The sequence below is a fragment of the Perissodus microlepis genome, chromosome 6 (genome assembly GCF_051167445.1).
Source record: "Perissodus microlepis isolate ML-2025 ecotype Zambia chromosome 6, ASM5116744v1, whole genome shotgun sequence".
Classification (NCBI taxonomy): domain Eukaryota; kingdom Metazoa; phylum Chordata; class Actinopteri; order Cichliformes; family Cichlidae; genus Perissodus; species Perissodus microlepis.
Genome location: NC_140466.1, coordinates 9,911,313 through 9,933,995, shown reverse-complemented (window position 1 = coordinate 9,933,995; position 22,683 = coordinate 9,911,313). Strand labels below are relative to the sequence as shown.

The 22,683-nt window shown below is 40.4% G+C and overlaps 1 protein-coding gene across 7 annotated transcripts in view; it reads right to left on the bottom strand.

Annotated features, from left to right (window-relative positions):
• The window catches only part of tsc2 (TSC complex subunit 2), a 34,084-nt gene that overhangs the window by 992 nt on the left and 10,409 nt on the right, over positions 1 to 22,683 (bottom strand). For 5 of the 7 annotated variants that reach the window (XM_084930643.1, XM_084930644.1, XM_084930642.1 and 2 more), the window contains 23 exons: positions 22,601 to 22,682; positions 22,132 to 22,287; positions 21,924 to 22,043; positions 20,496 to 20,618; positions 20,313 to 20,419; positions 20,053 to 20,218; positions 19,563 to 19,685; positions 19,334 to 19,468; positions 18,213 to 18,402; positions 18,029 to 18,122; positions 17,844 to 17,946; positions 16,691 to 16,785; positions 13,512 to 13,652; positions 10,040 to 10,201; positions 9,780 to 9,941; positions 7,782 to 7,894; positions 7,276 to 7,518; positions 6,782 to 7,030; positions 3,470 to 3,624; positions 2,240 to 2,847; positions 586 to 664; positions 428 to 514; positions 149 to 335 (listed from right to left, as the gene is read on the bottom strand). In XM_084930643.1, the coding sequence (XP_084786769.1) occupies positions 149 to 335; positions 428 to 514; positions 586 to 664; positions 2,240 to 2,847; positions 3,470 to 3,624; positions 6,782 to 7,030; positions 7,276 to 7,518; positions 7,782 to 7,894; positions 9,780 to 9,941; positions 10,040 to 10,201; positions 13,512 to 13,652; positions 16,691 to 16,785; positions 17,844 to 17,946; positions 18,029 to 18,122; positions 18,213 to 18,402; positions 19,334 to 19,468; positions 19,563 to 19,685; positions 20,053 to 20,218; positions 20,313 to 20,419; positions 20,496 to 20,618; positions 21,924 to 22,043; positions 22,132 to 22,287; positions 22,601 to 22,682 (3,680 nt within the window). The remainder of the gene's footprint in view (positions 1 to 148; positions 336 to 427; positions 515 to 585; positions 665 to 2,239; positions 2,848 to 3,469; positions 3,625 to 6,781; positions 7,031 to 7,275; positions 7,519 to 7,781; positions 7,895 to 9,779; positions 9,942 to 10,039; positions 10,202 to 13,511; positions 13,653 to 16,690; positions 16,786 to 17,843; positions 17,947 to 18,028; positions 18,123 to 18,212; positions 18,403 to 19,333; positions 19,469 to 19,562; positions 19,686 to 20,052; positions 20,219 to 20,312; positions 20,420 to 20,495; positions 20,619 to 21,923; positions 22,044 to 22,131; positions 22,288 to 22,600; position 22,683) is intronic. The other 2 variants (XM_084930646.1, XM_084930647.1) reach the window with 1 other exon arrangement.

Below are 22,683 nucleotides of genomic sequence, written 5' to 3'. Positions count from 1 at the left end.
CAATTTCATTTATAATATTCAAATTACAGACTGGCTGTAGAGAAAAAATAAATAAATACTCTATGTGTGTTTTTCCTGACACACACACACACACACACACACACACACACACACACACACACACACACACACACACACACACACACACCCTGCATGATGTCGTCATGCCAGCAGTAGGTGAATTCTCCATCATCTCCATACTGGTCAAGCCCTCCAAGGAAAATCTGGTCTGGATCGCAGTCTTTCAGATGGATTAATTTGCCAAGACCTGTGAGGAAAGAGGCGTAGCGGTTCGAACCGTACTCGTTCGACAAGATGGCGACTTCATTGTTAACCTAAAGAAAGTGAAGAGGATCAAGACATTAAGCCAGAAAATATAGAAATTATACGGCAGTGATTAGCAAAACTACAGTCAGCACATCCTCACCTGACCAGCTCCTACAAACACCACCCCAATTTTATGGGTGTCATAAGGGGGCATTTGGTCCAGAACCTTTACTGCACGGTCAATCACCTACGACAGAAAACACAATGTAAACCACGCCGTATGATCCAGAAGAAGGTGTAGGAGAGAATTCAGGTTACCTGAGTTTTGGGCAGCAGAAGTGGCTTGTTGGCTTCATTCCCAAAGAAAGGAGAGTGGTAGAGCTGCAGAAACACAAAGCTAGAAGATATAAGAAGAAAGAAAGTCAGTTTAGACACATGGATATGTAAATTAAAGGCAATCTACTTTCATTGAACCTCATATGTTTACTGGTCAACAGAACCTGGACTACAAACACAATTTAAGGAACCAAATAAAAGCAACACAGCTTCTGGTACCAGATATCTTGTTTCCATGCCAAGAGATATCTAGACATTTCTAGATATCTCTTGGCATCTGTTTATATGGATGAGGTTGCAGAACAATTTGAAAATAATGGTCCTCTGCATAAAATACCAAAGACTTTGTGCACAGAGGTTTCTCCAGATTTTCAGAATTTGTGATATTATAGATATCCAAAGGACAAGGAAGAAAGTCCACATTGGATGCCCGTGATCTTCAGGCCCTACAGGTGGCACTGAAATAAAAACAGGTGTGATTCTGTCATGGAAATCATTGCATGGGCCCAGGAACACTTCCAGAAATCACTGTGAATACAGTGCCTTCCACAAAGAAGAAACCACATGTGTACATGGTCCAAAAACACCACAATCTTTTCTGGGCCAAAGCTTATTTAAAATGGGTTGAGGCAAAGGGGAAAACTGTTCTGTGGCCAGACAAATGGAAATTTGAAATTCTTTTTGGAAAACATGGACAAGGCATCATCCAGACTAAAGAGAAGGACCATCCGGCTTGTTAGCAGCACTCACTTCAAATATCTTAATATCTGATTAGGGTATTGGTGGTGCATTAATGTGTATGTAATTAGGAGTGTGAACATCTGGAAAGGGACCGTCAATGGTGAAAGGTATACACACAGGTTTCAGCCTTTTTCCAGAGAAGGCCTTGAATATTTTAGCTAGACAATGAGAAACCCCATACTGAATCAATTAAAAAGCATGGCTTCATAGTACAAGAGTCTAGATGCTGAACTGGCCTGCAGTCCAGATCTTTTGCCAACTGAAAATATTTTGGTGCATCAAAAAAAGAGCAGCTAAAATCCTCAGAAAAGAATGGAAAGTCCAGATCCCTGACCTTTACAGACTTTTGTTAAAAAACAAAAACAAAAAAAGGGGGGGGGGGGGGGGGGGGTTGGCGGGGGGGTGCTGTACAGTGATAAACATGGCCTTGTCCAAACTTTGAGGCCTGTTGTTGCCTTAAAATTCGAAATGACAGTTTAAACATTTGACATGCTTTCTGTTCTAAATAAAATATGGGTTAATGACATTTTCAAATCCTTAAATTTTTTTGTATTTATATTTTAAACAGTGTCCCAAATTATTTGGAACTGGGGTTGGAAATACACCTCTATGCACGGTCTCTGTTCTTAGAAGGTATTCATAACTATTTCCAAATGCTGCATTGCAGTTTCTGTCCACGTTCTGATGTTTCATCACCTTAAAAAAAATTTTTATTTAAAAACACAGTTGCAGGACATAATTAAAAATAAATAAAAATTTGCTCACTAACAGGGTGACACTTTTGATCTTGCAAGTCAAAATGAGCTTACTGACTTTACTTGATACATTGCATCATTAATTTAGCAGAAACACATCACAGAAGCTGCAGCAGTTTCTTGTATAAATCGTGTAATACCTGGGGCTCAGTCCAGAGATTTTCTCAGTGTTGCTGGGACCAGGTCGACTGTGGTAAGCGTCCCTCTCCGCCCGCCTCTCCCTCCTGGAGGAGGGGGCTGAGACTGAGATTGTGTGACCTCTGGGCCGGTGGCCTCCACTGGGGGAGATGGGTGCAGATTGTACTGGTGCTGGTGGAAAAGACAACCTCATCCCCGCTCCTCCACTCTGAGATGACGATACAGCTTGGCCTTCACCTGCTGGGTTTGGACCTCCCGCTACATTAGTGTCCACTCCAGTGTTTCCCTCTACCTTTTCTTTCACAAACTGGGGCTGCTGGGGTTGAGGCATGCCGTCTGAGGGTGCTCTAGGCCGTGACGTGTCAACCATCGCACTTTCTGACTCCATAGCAGCCTTGGCAAAAGCTTCAGGTAATGTCTGGAGCTCAGGAGAGGAGCTGGACTTGTTGAGTCCATGACCCTGGGACTGAGTGTGTGTCTGGAAGGGAAGGTCAGGCCCCTGGCTTCCTGGAGTGGATGGTCCAAAAGGGGGCTGATCGATTGGAATTGCTCCCTCACTTACTTCTTCCAGGGTTGACTTTTCATCATCCTGACTTGAGGTGGAGGAGGACTGAAAGTGGGAACAAAAGCTGTTTATTTAAAGTACTGCAATGAAAGTATGCAAGTTTTAACCACAGACCCCACTGTGACATCACCCACCAGTTTAACTCCTGATTAGCATTTACAGAGAGGGAGGGTGTGAGCTAAATAGCCATGTAATGGTAAATGGAGACACAAAATTCCTCCCTGAAAGAATCTGGAAAATGAAGGTCATGCTGTTTTGAATCATTAAACATTGAAGTCCTTTCTGAGGTCACAGAAGTGAGCAGTAGGATGACACAATCAGACTTCCTTTTGCAACAAGAACCTGCAAGCTGTTTCCATCTTTTATATACAATCTATGGTTTTAACATGCTACCAAAGCAGGGCATGGGTTGTTAAAGGCGCTGCTAAGTGAGTCATCAGAAGCTGCACTCCACTTGGCTGCTACCCATTACAGCAGTGGCAAAGGAAAGCCACTTTATAATCAAATAGCACAGGTGACGCAAATGATGGAATAAACAGCCTGTAGGTGCAGGCACTGACAGTAAAGCCACAACAAGTGTTTTAATGAATGTGCACATGGTGATTTGTTTAATGCTGCACAAGACATCATTAAGTCTGCGTGTGTGGTTTGGTGAACATGGTCCTACCCTGCTGAGTGTTTCAGGAGGAGTCTTTGTAAACTTATCAGCAGCTATGAAGATTGGATCAGACAACATTGGCTCAAACTCTGCACTCCCCAACCATTCAGGCGGCGTGTTTGCTGTAGCAATTCCTGATCCCTCCTCCAGCACCACGACAGAGTCTACAGGAGGATACAGCCACAACCATGTGGGTTATAAGTCAATGCAGGTATATGAAAGCAATGCACGCACACAGACACACAAATCACAGTCTTGTCCACTGTTAGTCGCACAGTCAGAGACACACAAATATGCAGGTGGTAAGACTAAAGATTTTATCAGCTGTCAGTAGTAATCATGACAACAACACCTCACAAACATTCTCTCTAAAATCTCAATTCAGGTTAAACACACAATAATTCAAATAAGTCATTGTAACAGAATCATATACATCTTCTCTGATGACCAATCTCAGGCAAAAAAAAGAAACAAAGCCATGTGCAAGATCATGACCTACAGTGACATCAACATAAAATCACTGAGATCAGAGGCAGATTTATCAGTGCGGCAGGCAGCATCACTAGTTCATTTACTCATTTTCTATCAAGTTGCATGCATCGTTTTGGCTGCTGGTTATCTCATCCCAAACGCACGGCAGCTACTGCAACAGCAGCCCAGACCAGTCTTGCATCTCTCAAACAACACATTCGAAGAAGAAGAGAAACACAATCACAAGCAGGCACATTTGATTTTTTTAAGACCCCCAAACTGCAGCTCAGAAAAAGTCTTCATCACCCTACTGGTTAACCAGTAAAGCAAGGAAGTGCATCATGTTGCTTAGATGAGGTCTGGGCTTTTCTGTTGACAACATCAGAGGGTCAGAGGTTAAAGGTCAAAACCTGGGAGTATATTTCAGAAACAGAAGGGTTAGAAAACTTATTCAGGAAGAAAGAAAATATAATGCAGAAGATGTCCAAAAAAACAACAAAAAACCAAAAAACAAACAACTGAATCATGATTCATCTTTAGGTGTCATTTGGCTGACTGATTCCAGCGCAGACATGTTTTCATTAGCAGTAAGAGAAACCCCCGCCCCGTGTTAATAGAAGACTAACGGTAAAGCAGAAATGCTGAGTATCTATACTTGCACAATCTTTAAGGAAGCAACAGCAGTTCTTTCGCATAACACAATGTGATTGGTGTGCTTGAGAATCCATGGAAAATGATGGTCCTTCCCATTATTTCTTAAAATTAAATGGAGACCTTTTGGAAAACATTGGAATTTTCTTGTCTAAACTTAGATAAGAAAACCAATTTCACTCTCATATCTGTTAAATGCGAAAACTACTGCCAAAAGCTTTATACCACAGCATTTTTTTTTAAAAATGGAAGACTTTATTAGTTGTCTCACAACTTTACAGTAATGACTTTCAAAAGAAAAAAAAAAACTGTACAACTGTCAATTGTTAAATATGAGAGCAACAACTCAAAGTTGCTCAACAACACAGGTGTTGTGTGACAAAAGCCTATTTCCTAGGAATCCCCAAAAGACTGGATTTTCCTGAAGATAGCAAAAGAAAACCGTCACCAGTTGAGGGCATCTTTCAATTTCATTTTTACATAGAGACAGGCTAAATAAATAAATAAATAAATAAATAAATAGAAAACTGGGAGAAAAGAACACCAAGTTCTGAAAATGTTACAGTGAATTTATTTCAGCTAGTGGTTGTATTTTTTTATAGAAAGTAGTTGTAGGGGGAAATATTTCTGGGTTGGGAAATGGTCCAAAAATACTCTAGTCACTGTGTTAACATGAGTAATGCAAAGAAAAACGTCACTTTGCATTTGGTAAACACAAGGCATTGTGTTTAACAGGCATGTTATAGTTTCCACGAGTGCACTCTAAGGTTGCGAGACAAATTCATCACTGGCGTGAGGCTCTGCGTGAATATTCTGCCAGTAATTTTGTAACTGTTCGGACTCATCTGGACACACAAAACTACAATGGACTAACTACACACACACTCTTACAGGGGACTGTAAGATGATGAATATAATAACAGTGACTATTCGTTTGTGGTGTCTGCTGCAGTCTCCGTCTGCAGCAGAGTACAGTTGCTGCTTAAATTGCTCTAACACTACAAAAAGAGCAAAAACTATGCAGCCATCCTGCAAGTATGGAAGCTCAATTGCATCCATAAGGTCCGCATCATCAGGGCGTATAACCACGGCCCAATTTAACTGATTAAAGAAAATTCTGACACTTAATTTCCATAAAGCCACAAAAAAAATGTTTTACATTTCAGCTTTTGTAATGATCTAATATCTTCACTCTGCATAGCTCCAATACTTCTGGTCTTAAAAGCAGGATCAACAGCATTCCCTTCTTTTTGCTAACAGTCGCCTCACTAGAAACAATAGACAGATATGAGATTGGTATGAAGCTTCTCATCTAACTCAAATGAATCAGGGAATATAATTAAAGAAAGATTCCTAATCTGTGCTTGCAGACTGCTGTGTTGTGCAAGTGAGAAGAAATATACTGCACCAGGAGTTTTTTGGAGGGGGGGTAGATAGATGTGGGGTCACACACGTGGTGGACGGTACCTGCCCAGGAAATGCTCCTGTGCAACCTGCCAGGGGCTGGTGGGCCTGGGGGGGCAGTTCCCATACCCAGAGAGCAGAGAGAGCCACCCACTGCAGGCGAAGTGCCAGAGGACAGGTCAGTGGCACATGAAGCCACATAACACACCGCAGCCAATCACAAACCAGCATGGGTGATGAGGATGAAGAAACATGTAAAGAAACCAATCAGAACAAGGGAGGAAATCTTAAGTGCAGTTAAAAATAAAATGAAAAGAAGGATGAAAGAAAGAATTTGGGGGGGCTGATGTCCTGAAGAAACTTGAAATGGATCCCCAAAACAAATAAGATGACTAAAATAACGGCACACTGAAACAGAGGCACCTGCAACAAAAAGAACATGTGATTTAAGGCAGTGATATCTGACAATCAATAACCTGAGTGAATCCCAGCTGGGCTACTGAACACCTTCAGGCTCAAATCCAGCACTTACAGGCAATTTAGCATTTCACTTAGTCCATTAAAAGGGTATCAAGGACATGCAGTCACGCAGATGCATTCATGCGTAACATTACATCATACTGTAGCTTCCTAATCTGGATATGCTGTTTTTAATTTCATCGATAACAGCAGGATCCAAATTTTTCGGGACCAATAACTCATCAGCACTTATACAACCTCTTATTCAACACGAGAAAAACGTCACAAACTTTCTGATATTTCTTGCTTTCTATGCCCAGACAAACCATTTCTCACCTGTGTTGGAGCGCTGAATCAGGTTTGCCTTTCCTCCAACACTGCTGTGTGTTTGGGTTAGGGGCTCAGAGACAGGAGCTGGAGCAGGGACAGCTGTGCTAGCAGGAGCACTGGCTGTCTGAGTGGGAGGTTCCTTCACTCCCTCCATTGCCATCAGAACACTGGAGAGCTCTTGCAGCGGCATGTTGCCAAGCTCAGATGAGAAAGGGCTAGGTGGGTTCTCCAAACACATTAGCCAGCTTGTGTTACCTGTGACGACAGTATTAGAGCCCAGCACAGAAAGCAAGAGTGTCAGGGAGCACATAACACAAACAGCAGAAAGTATCTTTAAAATGAATGCCTATCATTTACCAAAGCGCACTGAAAGGTATGTGGATGATTCTTTTTTTTTTTTTTGTTCCCCAACAGTCACCTTCTGACAATACTCGCATAATAACGAAACACAGAAAGTTTCTACAATAACAGTAGAGGGGACATTCTTAATGGTGACATACCTGACGGTCTGCGTATGAAGATCTCTGCCCAGCCTTGTGTGAGCATTGGGGCAAATTCAGCCAAGGTGGGGTTGTCTTTCAGAGTAGGAGGCGCAGATGGAGTGGCAGAGGTGGAAGAGGATGGACCTAAACTATCCAGAGCAGGACCAGAGGAGGGAGAGAGTGGAGCAGTCAACTCACCCTCAGAGGGAGACACCAGAGGACTGAGACTCTGAGCTGGACCGGCACGTAGAGCATGACCACCTGTAAGTCAAAGCCAGATTTCTTTATTGTAAAGTCAGACAATCAGAGAAAGCACAACATTATTACTTCCCAAGACTCCTACATTGAAGACTAAGTCAAAGAAAGCAACAGCATGGTAACATAGAAATAACTTTTAGAACTGAAATATAGACAGCAACGTATAATTTTTCTACAAAAGCAGTGTTACCTTCCTAGCAACAGCAAAAAAAAAAAAAAAAGAAAATTAAAAAAAATTACATATTTGTTTTTTTTTTTATTTCTACCTGACATGGAGCGAACTCGTATACGTGCAGCTCTGTTGTGCTGCTGGCTTGACTGTGACTCCAATTTGGCTGGAGCCTCTTTGGTCATTCGGGTGTGTAGTGATGGGTCTGACCTGCGGGAACAGGAGAGCAACATTATTGCTAACAATACAAAGTGGTTGCAGGCATGCTAGCTGCTCTGTGACCAGTGTTGGTCACGTTACTTGAAAAAAGTAATCAGTAACTAATTACTGATTACTTCCCCAAAAAGTAATCCGTTACTTTACTGATTACTTATTTTCAAAAGTAATTAATTACTTTTAAAAACACGATTTACAACCTGAATAGGTGATAAAGCGATAGATCTTTCAGCCCAATTCTACTTTTTCTGCATAATCCATCATACAAAATGTAATCAAATGGAAAAGTCTCTTTTTAAAACTTGTTTTATTAGTTTTAATCTTTTAACTTTATGCATCAAGCAAAAACTTAATTATATGCAACATTCTCTGACTGGAAGAAATTTGTTTAACATTTAAACCTATTTTCTGCACATTCCAGCACATAAAATAAAATAGTTTTTTGTGTTTACACTCAGTCTTACAAATAGATGCAAGTAAAACACAGCAGAAAATAAATAAAATCAAAGACTAGCGGTCCTGTTGCTCTATTTTCTCTATTATCCGCGAGTTTCTCTGTGAATTTCCCATTACGTGGTAGCGCACTCGATGCTTGCTTGGAAGTTTAGGGGTTTTTTTCGCTGTAAAAAGAAGTTTTCTTTCCACGCACAACGGACGCTAATGTTTTTGTCACTTTTTATGGAATCAAACTCAAAGTAAGGTCACTACTTCCACGCTTTAAACGCTGCACGCTCATACTCTCTCCCGCACTCGATATATTATCCATTGTTGATCTGCACACAGCTGTTGTCACGAACGTCGCACTCGCTTACGTCACTGTCATGAGACATTCTCGCAAAAAAAAATAAAAATCAAAAAAAAAAAAATCACAATTTTAGTAACGCAGTAACGCAGCGTACTTACGGGAAAGTAACAGTAATCTAATTACCGTTTTTGCAATAGTAATCCCTTACATTACTCGTTACTTGAAAAAAGTAATCAGATTACAGTAACACGTTACAAGTAACACGTTACTGCCCATCTCCGTCTGTGACACTGTTGATCACCAACTTAGTTTATCATTTTGGAATTTGTTAATTTTGTAATTGTTAAATATTTAAGTTCAAGCTTTAATGTCAACAGTTTTGCTATTTTTCTTAATTGCAGGTTACAATTTTTTTAAATTTTTATTTATTTTTTATTAGACATTTTGTCTTTAAGAATTAAGCTAAAATGATTGCAATTTGTCCTGAAGGGGAGGGGTCTAGATCAATATTTCATGGCTATTCATCCACTAAATGTCAAAATATTTTACTCAGAAGGATAAATGTCAACCCCATGGTGGCACTACAGGGTAAATGCCATGTGGTAGGTGGTCTATTGTGTTTATTTCCAGCTCCATCGTTTCATTCTTAGACTTCTTGGACTAATAGAGTAGCTTTGTATGATTCCCATTTCAAAATAATCCTATATTCATCTTCTTCTGGGCCTCTAGGCAGCTACTCAGTTCAACCTCTGTGTGTGTGTGTGTGTGTGTGTGTGTGTGTGTGTGTGTGTGTGTGTGTGTGTGTGTGTGTGTGTGTGTGTGTGTGTGTGTGTGTGTGGTCACTCTCCTTTTAAATAGCTTGCCTTCGGAAACAAATTGTCTCAGCAACAGGTGTGTGGGGCTTCTATGCTGACATTACACAGAGCCAAGAAAATCTGTGTTTAGAGCAGCATAATGCTCTTATAATTAACTTTTGGCCCACCAGCTCACCGGAAAGAAAAAAGAAAAAAAAAAAAAAGGGAAGAAAGTAAAAGTGGAGCACCTCTTTGATTAAGTAAGGGGTGATAGATAGAGTGAGGTCTGGCAGTTGAAAGCAGACAAATTCCTTTTAGTATGTGTGCAAGCATGCATCACCTGGTCAATTCCCCTCCTCCTCCTCCCAGGCGATCAGCCATGTCCAGGCCCAGCAGCGCTTGTGTTCTGACCCCTCCGCTGGTTGTTATGGTGACCAACTTGTTGCCCACCAACCAGGTCATACTGCGGCCTCCTGCTAACAGGAACTCTGCGATGGGAGACCTAAGAGAACAGAGGCCAAAATCATCACTCTTGCTGCTTTTTCCAACTCTTTTTTTCAAAATATGAGCATTAAAAAAATAATAAAAAATTCTTCCAACCTCTTGGGAAGTGCAGAGAAGTTGGAAAATACATATCGGGCCATCATGTCAAGACAAGTCTCTGTGAGCTCTAGGTGGACAGTTTTCAGCCCCTCATCGGCCTGAGTTACTGCATTTTCATCGGCAGAGCCCAGACTGCATGTGGTGGTTGAGGTGTGCATCCTAAAAGGTGGAAACAAAGAGACAAATAAAGAACAGCAAAAGGTGGAGAAGAGCGAGTTGAAGGTGCAAGCTCCTCGCATATTTAATATGTAAAGTGCACAGAAACATGCAGGTTCTGATTTATTGGTGCAGAGAAAACTGCAAGAAGAATCACACAATCACTCGTGCTCATGTCCGTGCCTAGATCACATTCATCACAAGCACACATGGAAACGTGCATTAATTTGTTTACAGTTGGGTTCATAAGTATTTGGAAAGGATTACAAATTTTGCATTTTTGCCTCTGTATACCATCACATCGGTACTAAAAGAAAGCAATCAAGATGTTACTCTAGTACCTCAAAATATTGCACTGTTTAGGAACTACAGCCATTGGCTCAGAAGAAAACTTTGGTATCTATTGCTGGGAACTCAGTATGTGGAAAGTTTAATGATTTTAATGCATTCCCCAGCCTTCTACCCAAAGGTTAACAATAAAACGTAAGCGTCAAGCCTTACCATAGCCCTAACCAAATCCTAACTTCAACCCTTAAGTTTCAATTAATTGTAGGGCCTTACAACATAAAAAACCCCAGAGATAACTACTGTTATGCTAGGTAAATAAAACTGAGTTATTCCACACTCTCCACTCTTTAACAAGATTATGTGGACATATGAAACTAAAGACAGAGGCAGAATTTATTGATCCAAAGCATTTCACATCATTTATCAAACACCGTGAAGAAATTTTTGACAGTGCAAGCATGTAAATATCCCAGTGGAACAGGGTCACTAGTGTTTATACAGTTTTAACCGTTGATAATAGTAGCAGAAATAAGTCTGATGTGCAGAGTTACATAGTTATAGTATAGAGAGTATGCAAAAAACAGTTGATTGAAAGAAAGCTGAAAGTCTAGACGTCTATCACCTCCTGACGGCTTCACTGCAAGTTGATATGATAATGTAAAGAGGCAAAATTGTGTACACTCACTGTCTAAATATTTACGGACCCAACTTCTTATGCTCAACCACCATATGATGATTACATTTTCTCTAAGTGCACACGCAGAGACACATGCTGGGACAAGTAATACATAGCTTTGCATGCCCTGATACCACACTGATTCTCCTTCTAAATGTAAAAAAGCTCTCTCTGCGAGGGTAAAAGGATCTGTAATATTTTGATGCAGAAAAACCAGCAGGTAGAAGCTACGTGTGACTCGATGTGTTTAACGGTATGTTAATGTTTCCACTGAAGTCAAATCTTTCAATTAGCATTCACTGTGCAGCAGCTTTTTGTATTCACAAGAAGCATTTCTCTGTGCTCTACACAAGAATCAGTTTGGAAGCAAATTTACAGATGTGAACATCAGCTCAAGGGAGATAATGGACGTGTTTTGAAAGCTTGCTGCTTAGAAGTAAACATGCTCAAAATGAGCAATTTACAGCAACACTCCAGCCCATGTTACTTCAGCCAGATGTTACTTCTCATCACAGCGGGGAGTATTAAAGACATGCGGACTGTTTTTCAAAGCCAAATCATAAAGAAATGCAAAAATGAAAGAAAACATCAAATATTAAAACAAGAAAGTAGTGATGCAATGGATTAAAAAAAGAGAGCAAGAGGTCCTTAGTTTTTTGTTTTGTTTTTGTTTAAGGCCTCCATTCTTCTTATCTATAGGTCAAATTTAAATACTCTATGAAGGTTAGGGAAGGTCTAGGCTGGTAGGAATACAACTATATTTTCAGAATTTCAAAGATTTGTGTAGAAATAGTGTTTTCACTTTAAATGTTTTGAGCATGAAAATATAGGCACACATACAGACTAATACTGGTGCGTAGATCTTTTGTATGAGGCTCAAAGAAATCTCTCAAGTCCCAGAATGTGAATCAGCAACTATTCAATCACATTTTATAACTACTATTCTTCTACTGACAATGACTTATTTTTCATTTCAGTGTTTAATGGACACATACTCCAAAAACATGACCATGACAGACTCACGACTGAAGCAGTACAAGGTTTGCTGCTTTGTCATACCATCACATGCTATTGTACTTCAATTCACTGACATTACCCAATTTAAAGTAAAGAAAAACAAATGTAACCTTATCTAATCCCATACAGTTTTTCCAATGAAAATGTCGCCTTGAAGACTGAAAGCTTTGAATGCGGTCACGTTATGCTAGATGGAGTAAGTGTCCACATGGAGGTGAATTTTAAACCCAGTTCACACAAAAATCAGCTCTGAGAGCAAAAGCAGATTATCAGCCAGTCAACAGTTAAAGCAGGTTAAAGAGAGCAACACTGCAGTTGTTTAGTCCCACTAATTTTGTGTTTGTCATTGAACATTAAACAGTACTTTTAAGCATATACAAGTACTGAGCTGCTGCTGCCATCTGGTGGCAATACTAGTATGACCTATGACAATCAATTGGCGTGAGCAGCCTCATCTAACAACTGCAATGTTGCATTGTACTTCTTTCAGATGCCCAAGAAAGTCAGCCAAGGACAGATAAGCATATGACGATTAGTGAGGAAGAGTGTTTGTGCGGATGTGCGTGATGTGAATGATGTGTTGATCAAACTGTTAAAAGTTCATCTCAACCCAGCTAGTTCTGAAATCCCGCACTAGGAGATTGCCATGGTATTAGCAGTACAGTGGATGTTTCAGCGGAACAAAACAAAACTAAAATTATGTCAAGCAAGAACACAAAAGCTGTTGTGTTGCTGTTGCCAGAGTCACTGGTCGAAGAAGCAGATGTGCTCCCAAAGCAAACAGAGGGAGCCAAAGTAGGGAGTTGCAGTTGTTTACAGTGAAGTTTATAAAGATCCCACCACTGCTTTGCACCAGTTCCTTCTGCCATTCATTTGTTGTTAGGCGAATCAAAATCAGTCAGCAATACACCCAGCACATAAAAGACACATACAAATAAAATCAAACCAAAGCAAAATGTAAGAAACAAACAAACAAAAAAGCAAAATCTGTGTTAGAGCAAAGTGAAAAACATCAATAAAGTGAAAAGATGCTTTCCCACATCTTCAACAAACACTGCATGCAAAAGCAAATCAGAAAAAATAACAACATTGAAACCAGCACAAATATAAACACAGCCCAAAACAAACCAAAAAGGTCGACACATAAACCTTCCTCCAGCATGCACCACCCACTCCAGGTGCCCCTGGCAACAAATCTCCCCAGCAACACCCCCCCCCCCCCCCCCCAAAGACGGACAATGACCCTAGACCCCATCAATCCCATGAAGAAAGCAGTAAGTGTTTGGGTTGTTATTGGTTTTTGTTTTGTTACCCAGAAGGCTCTTGTCTAACCTGCGGACCGCATGTTCGGAGACACTGATGCTGCGGGAGCGGAAAGCGTCCATGGCTGAAAGGTCCCTCAGCTCTTTAACTGGAGAGCTGCTGCTATTGGCTACCGCTGCTGCTGCCTTTGCCACTTTTGCTGCCCGCAAGCTGAGTGGTGAGGAGTGTCCATGGCAAAGGGCGAGGGGGATTGGGCCCAAGATGGAGTAACGGTGGCGTTGGGGCAGTGAGAGGACGGGGTCATCGTGAGGGTGGTGGTTTGGGAGTGTGGAGGAAGTGTGGTGTAAAAGTATACCAGGAGACAGCAGGAATCATCACCAGAGAACCAGAGCAACATGAGCAGGTGGATCAGGAGCGCACGCCACACATGGAGAGGGGCAGGGTACAAAGGAGAGGGCCACAAAGGTCAAAGGGCAGCGTCACATGAGGAGGGAGGGATCAGGAGCAATGTAGAAAGGATCCAGGATGACACAACCACCCCCAAAACCACAACCACACCAAACACAGGGGGCAGTGGAGAGGGGGAAGGGTCAAATAAAGGAAAAACAAAACACGGTGAAAATTAACAGCAGTGAACATTATGAATCAGATTACAGGAGAGTGGAGAAAGAAAAAAAAAGAGGGTTAAAAAAAAAATAAAAGGATACACGCCAACTAAACAGAAAACAGAGAAGCTACAGCAGAGGGGGAAACAGCTTCTGCTATTCAGAAAAGAAAATACACAGAAAGTATTCAGGAGAGCAACAAAATAAACATTACTTCACACAGCAGGTTTGTAGAGAAGCCAAGGACTAGTACAGAAGTATAACCGTAGGGATGAACTCAGCACAGGCTTTATGATAGAGGTTAAAACACAAGTGAAACATAAAGCTGGATGAAACCAGAGGGTTGAAGCACAGCAGCCTCAGACTGGACCAAATACTAGTTTAGTATCATCACCAAATAATGTATGCATTTTTTATGTATGCAAAGGTAATGTTTGGACACAGTGGAACGTTTGCCAAGAACATTTTAAGAATTAAATTAATAAATTTAAACTTGACAGTCTGACCATCATCCTGGTGGAAACTGAGCTGAGGAACTCATTATGAGCAATGAGCAGCACAAGAACTGTAATACCAGAATATGGAAAACTGAAACCATTATGGAAGAATTAATGTTAGCAGAAGCATTTTGGATTACTGTGGAGAGCTGCAACAAGGATTTGCTGTTTTGTTTTTTTAATTACCAAGTTAAAAATACTGGAAGGGCTTCATAAAGATCTAAGACAATTTGTTAACCCAAATCTAAGAAAAGATGGAAAATTAATAAAAATGCCACAATAAACGTGAGCGTAAAAGTAGAGATCACATTAGGAAAAGAGGAAGATGACTATTATAGTGTCTCTGAAATTCACTGGGTAAATTCTGGTTTAACTGGGATTTCTACACCAAGTACTTATTTTTAAAACATGTATTTTTTGTGTATGAAAATGGCAACATTGGTGTCTCTATTTTCTTAAGACGTCGTCCACAATCAAACACCTGATTAATCAGAAAAAGATTAAATAACTACAATTTTGTAATACGCAATTTTAGTTGCTGACTCAAAAAGAGACAACCACTGGTGTGCCTGAATATTTACCTAGTTGGATATTCACTATTTGAGCTGGATTTTGATTTTTGAAGTGCACATTTCAATTTTTTTTTTTTTAAATAAATCAGCGTGTGCAATCACACTTCAGTCTCTCCCTATGATGCTGCCTTAGCAACTTTTCATAGCTCTCTAACAGCATATTTATTTATTGCATTTAGAAAAACATCTATAGACAGAATTGTCTCGCCTGTAAATGTCTTCCCCTCCTGCTACTGCCTCCACACTCTCTCCTCCTGCTTTGTTCAGCGTGTGAGAAAACAGCAAGCCACAGCACTCATACCAAACAAAATAATAGACCTATCACTTCTAACTTTCTCACAAAGGAGAGCTGCAGAAAAAGTGTAGTTAAGACACAGAGTAGTCAAGTTTTAGCTTCGGTTCTGCGATGACTCCTTGCAGAATCTACACAGCAGTTGCACTTGTACTTGTGTGCATGTGTGATCTGCATTGCTCTACCCTCACAAGCAAAACTGAGCTGATTAGTTTGGACTTGGCGATAATTACTGAACAAAAGTTACTTTTAAGGAAACTCGGGAAAGTTGCTACTAAAATGTTCTCTGAGTTGGGGATTATGACAGCTTTGGAAATAAGAAAAATAACTTGTGCCTACATTGACAGAATACTGGCTATTACATTAGCATAGTGAGCAAAGTAAAAACTATCACAGCCTAATGCATTTTGTTAATGGTTTACCATCTTTACATGGTAAAACACTTTACAAGTGGAATGACAACAATCTGTGTCTTTGTAGTTACATTTCTTGGTGGGTACTACAGCATAGCGTATGCAGTGGCACAATTTAAAGCAGTATTATTAATTAATGCAAATAGACCCCTGTTAAGTACCCTTCTCTCTGTGTTACTGTCTAGAGTGTTTTAAAAAGTTACTTTGTACATGTTTTTAAATGTACACTGTTCAACTAATCCAGGTGTGGACAACCAAACAACATTCACACTTTGTACGAATGAGAATGGCACCTTGCTGAGAAAAGCTTCTTTATCCCTCTGTGTGAAAGATGGTGTGTATTTCTCTTTGTGTACATGTTCTGTGGTCACAAACAGCAGTCAGACGGCACAGTGTGACAGGGGGAGGGACACCCTGTACCTCTTACTCATGCTATTGCTAGGGATGTACTTTTATGAGATATAGGTAGTGAAAGCAGTACACAAACACCCGAATAATGATATATAATAATCCACAACAAATATAAACTAAATAAAGGCATAACATTATACAGGTGTTTATGCCATTTTGTCCACCCTCTGTATGACAAATGAGGTGACTCTTGGAAAAATACAAAATAAAAATAAGTGGTGGTATAAGAACACATTTTAAAACATAAAAAAAGCATAAACAGATAAAATGAACTAATGATCACCATGGCAACCTGAGAGGTGTCACTGCAACCATCACGCCACAGTACGAATCATGCTGAGTCCCCTGTTACCTTGGCTACCCCCAACCCTTTACCACAACAGCAGCCACGTGGGCAGTGTGCGGTGCTGCTGGTTTGTACATTACTGCTGGTGACTGACAGTGAAAATACAGTTTACCTCTTGGGTCTCTCATTAAGGCTGGTGCTTCGGGCACGAAACGGACTCTGCTCATGACTGTCATCGAATGGCAGAAGGGCGTTGGAACGCAAACCCTGAAGGAACACAAAGAAAGGAACCAGATATGCAAAACAAAAGTGGTGACCCAGATTTACAGATGATTACCAGTTGTGCCCCCTCTGCTACAGGTTTCTCAAACTTCACAAGCATCCAGATGCACCTAACTGGACATGTTTCTCCTGAACAGTACAAAAGGTCAATGAAACATCTCTCTGGAGACATTTGAGGTTAAAAGTGTGTTGTGCAGTTACTTAAGCCACCATTGCCAGAGCAAATAAATCCAAGTGAATGCCCAAAAGTGCATTAAGAAGCTGAGACCTCAACTTTTTGCAAAAGAGAAGGGAACAACTATGTGCAATGCAATTCAACACTATCAGAATGCAATGAATAAAAAGCATGAAGTAATAAGTAGAACTGACAAATCCAGTGGAAATATCCAGGGACAATTTAAAAGAATGTTTCAATATATGCTACAATATGCTAATTTGCCTTTTTGTCAAGAGTTCAATTCTCTGTACAATATAAAGCTGCAGTCTGAAGCTGTTAGCTCAGCATAAACACAAAGAGCTGGTCTGTTCTAATGTGAGGGTTATATCTCTGTTATTTTCCATCTCTTTCTGGAGAAAATACACCAGGGTCACTTAACATTTTCTCATCTGAGTTTTTATGCTAAGCATAAAAAACAAGTGGAAATGAGGGTGGTGAAAACATTCTAAGCCCACTACTGACAAGAAAGCAATCAAATATAAACGTGTTATCTGATAATTACTGGACAACAAGTTATTCTCAAGAACTGAAGGAAGTCCAGAGAGCCTTGTTTCAGATTGCATAAGAGTTTGTAAAAGTTGTTGCCTTTTTTATTAAACTATCATTAAAAGTCTCTGAAAGGAAGACACTTTATTTTATAAATGTGTGAGCAAGGACAAGGTCCTTTTCAGCGACATTGATTTCAGTGTAGGAGCTACGCATCTGTACTCTCTCTTAGTACTGCATTATTTCTTTTCCTTATATTGTTCATGTGTATGAGCAGGTCAGTAACAGTAAATTCAGCTTCAGGTTTGAAGGCTCTTTTTTGTCATTCACTGTGGTGTACCTTTGTGATATACTGAACAAAGTCCTTGCGGAAGGGTAGTCTGCAGCGTATGAACCACATGGCAATCACATGGTGGGCCAGGGACACAATGTACTGGTTGAACCTGATGGGATTTGAAGAAATACTCAGATCAGAGTGAGTCTCTGCATCAGGGAATACAAAATGTCACATGTGCTAGGACTTACTTTGAGGGGTTAGTGTAAGGTAGTGAGATGGCAAACACGCTGACATACTGCTCAGCTACAAAGTTGGCATACAGATGGGGAAGGCGCACGAGGGCTGTGAAACACAGTCAAAAAAAAAAAAAACAACTGAAGACTTTGGCCTTCAACAATATAAAAGAATACAGGAAAAGAGAAAAGTACTCACTGGAGAGAAACTCGAGCATAGGAGATGCCATGGCAACAGTAGCAGAGATGTGAGTGAGCTTGACGATAAGAGCAGGAAGAAGCTTGATCATGATATCAGGCATCTCCACCGTGCACATTGTAAGGGCCACCACACATTGCTTGGCACAGCGGTAAATGAGCCCAGTCTCGAGGCACTGAACCAGTTCTCTCTGCATGTATCAATGAAAGGATGAATGTAATTCCACTTGTATGTTTCCATATACACTCACCAGTCACTACATTTGGTACACCTTGCTACTGCTGGGTTGGACTTTACTTCACCTTCAGAACTGCTTTAATGTGTGGCATATATTCAACAAGGTGCTGGAAAGATTTTGGTTGTTAACATGACAAAATGACAGAAATGCTGCAGATTCGTTGCCTGCACATCCATCACTGTTCTACCACCACCACCAAAAGTCCTTTATTGGATTGAGGTCCAGTAACTGAGAACCCCATCTGACACCATTGACAGAGTACAGGATGGATCCATGCTTTCATGTTCTTTATGCTAAAGTCTGACGTCTGATTTAAATCGACTGTCTTCCCCACTGTGATGCTCGTTTTGAATTTCAGCTGTCCTCTTGACCAGGACTACAAGCCTAAGTGCATTGAGTTGCTGCCATGTGATTGGCTGATTAGACATTTACATTCACAAGCAGTTGAATGGGTGTCACTAACACTCCATGGACTCAGCGTACACACCATGGAGACTTTGGTGTGTACGTGCATGAATTGTGTTTAAATATGAGTTATAACAGTAATAGAAAATGTACAACATAGTCAGGCTGCACATTTAATTTGCCAGTTCTGTAATGCAAAGTCTGTCCGGTATATGATTAAGCTAATCTGATCATTCACAGCAAGAAAGTGGGTTTCATGTCCTGCCTCTTCCGGTACTCTCAACAAAACCATGTTATTTCTATCTAAAGCAGAGTACATCCTGTTGTTTGCTGCATGTGAAGACAAGCAACCTGGTTCCAACCTAGTTTTCTCAACATAGCCTAAAGTTGTTTTGTAGATGCTAGCATAAAACTTATCATAGTATCCTGTGAGAAATAGCACAGAAGGTGTTTGATTTCTGCAGACTAGTTTTTGTACCTGTCTTGACTGCTCCAAGTAGTTGTGGTAGGAGGTAATTGCTGTAAGAACGGGAATCACTGCCAGCTGAACATCTGTGCGAGAAAACCCCTCTGGAGTCTTTTTCAATCGCTCTGAGATGAGACGATCTGTCACCTACACACGCAGAAGAGATCAATAAAGATTGAATTCACTCACAACATAATATCCAGTGTATGGATCTGTATTTATGTGCATAAAGTCAGGCTACCATGCAGCAGAGTGTAGAACACAGCTGATCTAAGTTGCATGGTGATGTGAGCAGCAACACTTTGTACTGCAGCATCCATGGCAGCTTGTCAAGAACCAGCTTCAGCACCTTCCAATCCGTCTCCTGTAAGAGAGATAAATCATATCCGAAACTTTTACAGATAAAAGGGAAGTCACTGCAATTATCGGTCACTGCTTCTGCATTCTAACAGCTGCAATGCCTATGATTTAATTCTGATATGAATTCAATACTGTCTGCCAATCAGAAAAGAAACCTGGCTTAAAAAGAGGAGCTAAATGGGCTTGTTCCAGGGGGGTGCATCTAGCCCCAGTGTAAGATATCTAAGGATTACTCTGAACTTAAAATGTATAGCAACTCTAGTTGAGTCTAAGAATAAAGATACAAAACTAGGCATGAGGCCAACTGTTTAACCACAGAACGTATATATGAACTGTGCAATGCTGTTTGATACAATAATTATTGTGTGTACCATCTTGAGGCACTGCAGGAGGACACTGAAGGCAGGCGAATAGGGAAGGTAGGCTGAGCGTGTTGAGGCTGCTGAAGTGGGAGGAGCAGCAGGAGGAGCAGGGCTGCCAGCAGGAGGAGAGGTTGAACCTGCTGGCTTCTTTTCACCAACACGTTTCTCTGGTTCCCTGAAAAACAACAAGAACAAAAGCAATTGACACAATGTTAGAGAGCTGTCAGTAAGCTTAATACCTTTAGAAAAGGAAATGTTTGTGTTCTCACCCTATATCACAGTAGCAATAAGGGCTGAATCTCATGACACCATCTTTGTTTGGGACCCCAAGACGGTGAAGAGAGTCTGCACGCATCATGAGGAAGAAGTCAAACACCTGAGAAGAAAAAGGAGGAGTCAACAAAGAAATGTAATAAGAGGTAAAAACATTTGAGTAGTGACCGATCACCTACCTGTAGTCTAATAGTGGAGGCGATAGTTGAACAGTACTTGTTCTTGTAATGAAGCTGCAGGTGGCTGATAAGCAACTCATAAACACGACTCGCATGGCTGGCTGGCAGACTGTAAAGTTTGCTCTGTCAGAAGAAAAAGGATAACATGTTATCACCAGGTAAAATATAATAAATGTTTAGTTTATTTGTTAAACCTTGATAATCTTAGTTTTGCTAGCTTAATGAAAGTCTTAGGCAGCATGCAACATTTCATATCAATTTAACACACTATAAATACTTCACTTCTAATAGTTTGTTTTGTTTTTTTTTTCTCTTCCATCTCATGACCCTTACCATGTACCTAACAGTTGGCTAAGTATCATGAAATGCAAGCACATGACACCACACTGGCAAAAATATCCAACATTACAAAACAGTAATTACAGACACAACATAATTACAGACTTTGCAGAGTGGTCACCAAGAAGGCTGAAATCTATCGTCATCAACAGTTTAATGATTAGAGCTTAATTATGGGATTAATAACTGCCGGGCAGCGTTAACGTGATGCAACACTTGCTTCTAGAACAACTTTGGTGCTAACGTTCATTCTAGAAGCAAGTCTTGAGTCTGAGCGATTATGTTTAAGATTTTATAAACTTCACACATTGTTCCAAGGATCGATTTTTATTGTAAATCAACTTTGTTTAAGAAAATACAACATTTGTATTAATCCGTAGATAAATCATGTTTAGCTGTCCAGGTATATACATGAATTTACATTCGATTTATATTAATAAAATTGGATGACACCTGAGAAGCTGACAGGCGGGTCTGTTAAGCTTGCAGCATTAAGCATTAGTTTAGTCTTTCCATCATTAAAAGTTTTAGCTGCTGACTCATTTCATTAAGAGGATTTTTTTTAAGTTACGTAAGCAGCAGCTAGCACTAGTTGGAAAAAAAAAGTTTTCCTTTAATACATTTTTAGGCCGGAGAGGGCAGTCGATAGGTATGTGTCAGATAACCAGGTCAGAGTACAGTCACTGCAGCATGACAGCAATGCAAAGACGCAGTGAGGCAACATAACAAAAAACTGTTTTGGGTTTGGTTAATTTGGTTTGGACAAATTAATTGTCCAATTTTTTGTTTGTGAATTACATTTTCTTTGCTTGTTATATTCTCAGCGTTTTGTGCCATAAAGAGATCTTTGAGCTCTTAATGGTAAAATGTCGCCAAATAAAATGACATTTACAGTCTGACAGCAGTCAACAAAGCCAATTTTAGTCCATTTTAATGTGTATTGAACTGTTCTGGGAGGAGGGGGATTTCTCCATTGATTGATGTCATTTGATGCCCTACATTGTGATAAGTCACTGTGGAAGAAACTATGTCTTAATATTCTATTTTAACTCACCCACAACTCTTCACATCTACTATTTTTATGTATACCTGCAGGATTTCAAGCAGGCCCAGAATAGCAGTCCTGACGTCCTCCATAGGAGACTCTGCTGTGGGGTCTCTCTCAGAAACCTCTAGGGGCCCTGAACACACCAGAGAGCGGCTAGACACCTAAAAAATAATTATAAAATGGAGAGAAGTAATGACATTGTGACAGAAATGGGGCGATTTTGTGTGATTGCATGTACTCTTTTTGTACCCGTTCAATGATGTCCAGCAGGCTGGTGAAGTGGTGCGTGTTGCAGCCCTCAGCGAGGTCCACTAATAGCTGAGTAGCCTGTTTTCTAACTGCCAAGTCCCGGTCTTCAGCAATCCCACTGAGCTGGGGAATCACCACCATTTCAATCAACTCATCCTGGAGAAAAAATATAAAATAAGCAAAGAACACAAAAAGGAAAAGTATGATTTTTTTGAAAATCATAAACGGAGCTTGTACAAATGTGTTAAACATTTGTACAAGCTCCGTTTCAAAAATAAATTGCATGTAAATAAATTTTGGGAGGCTCAGAAGTATGTCAGGATCTGAGTGGTGCTTGCTACTATCGAAATATCTTCTTCAGTAAAAATTGGAACTATGGCAAGAGAAATGCACCAGAAGCTTTTCAGTCTGGACAGCGGACTGGAATTACACAGGTTTCTGATGTGAGTGTGTATGAGAGAGCACAGACCTCATAGAGCTGCCGGTTGGTACTGAGAACGAAGGACAGGATATGAAGCACTTTGATTCTTATCACACTGCGAGTCTCGTTCC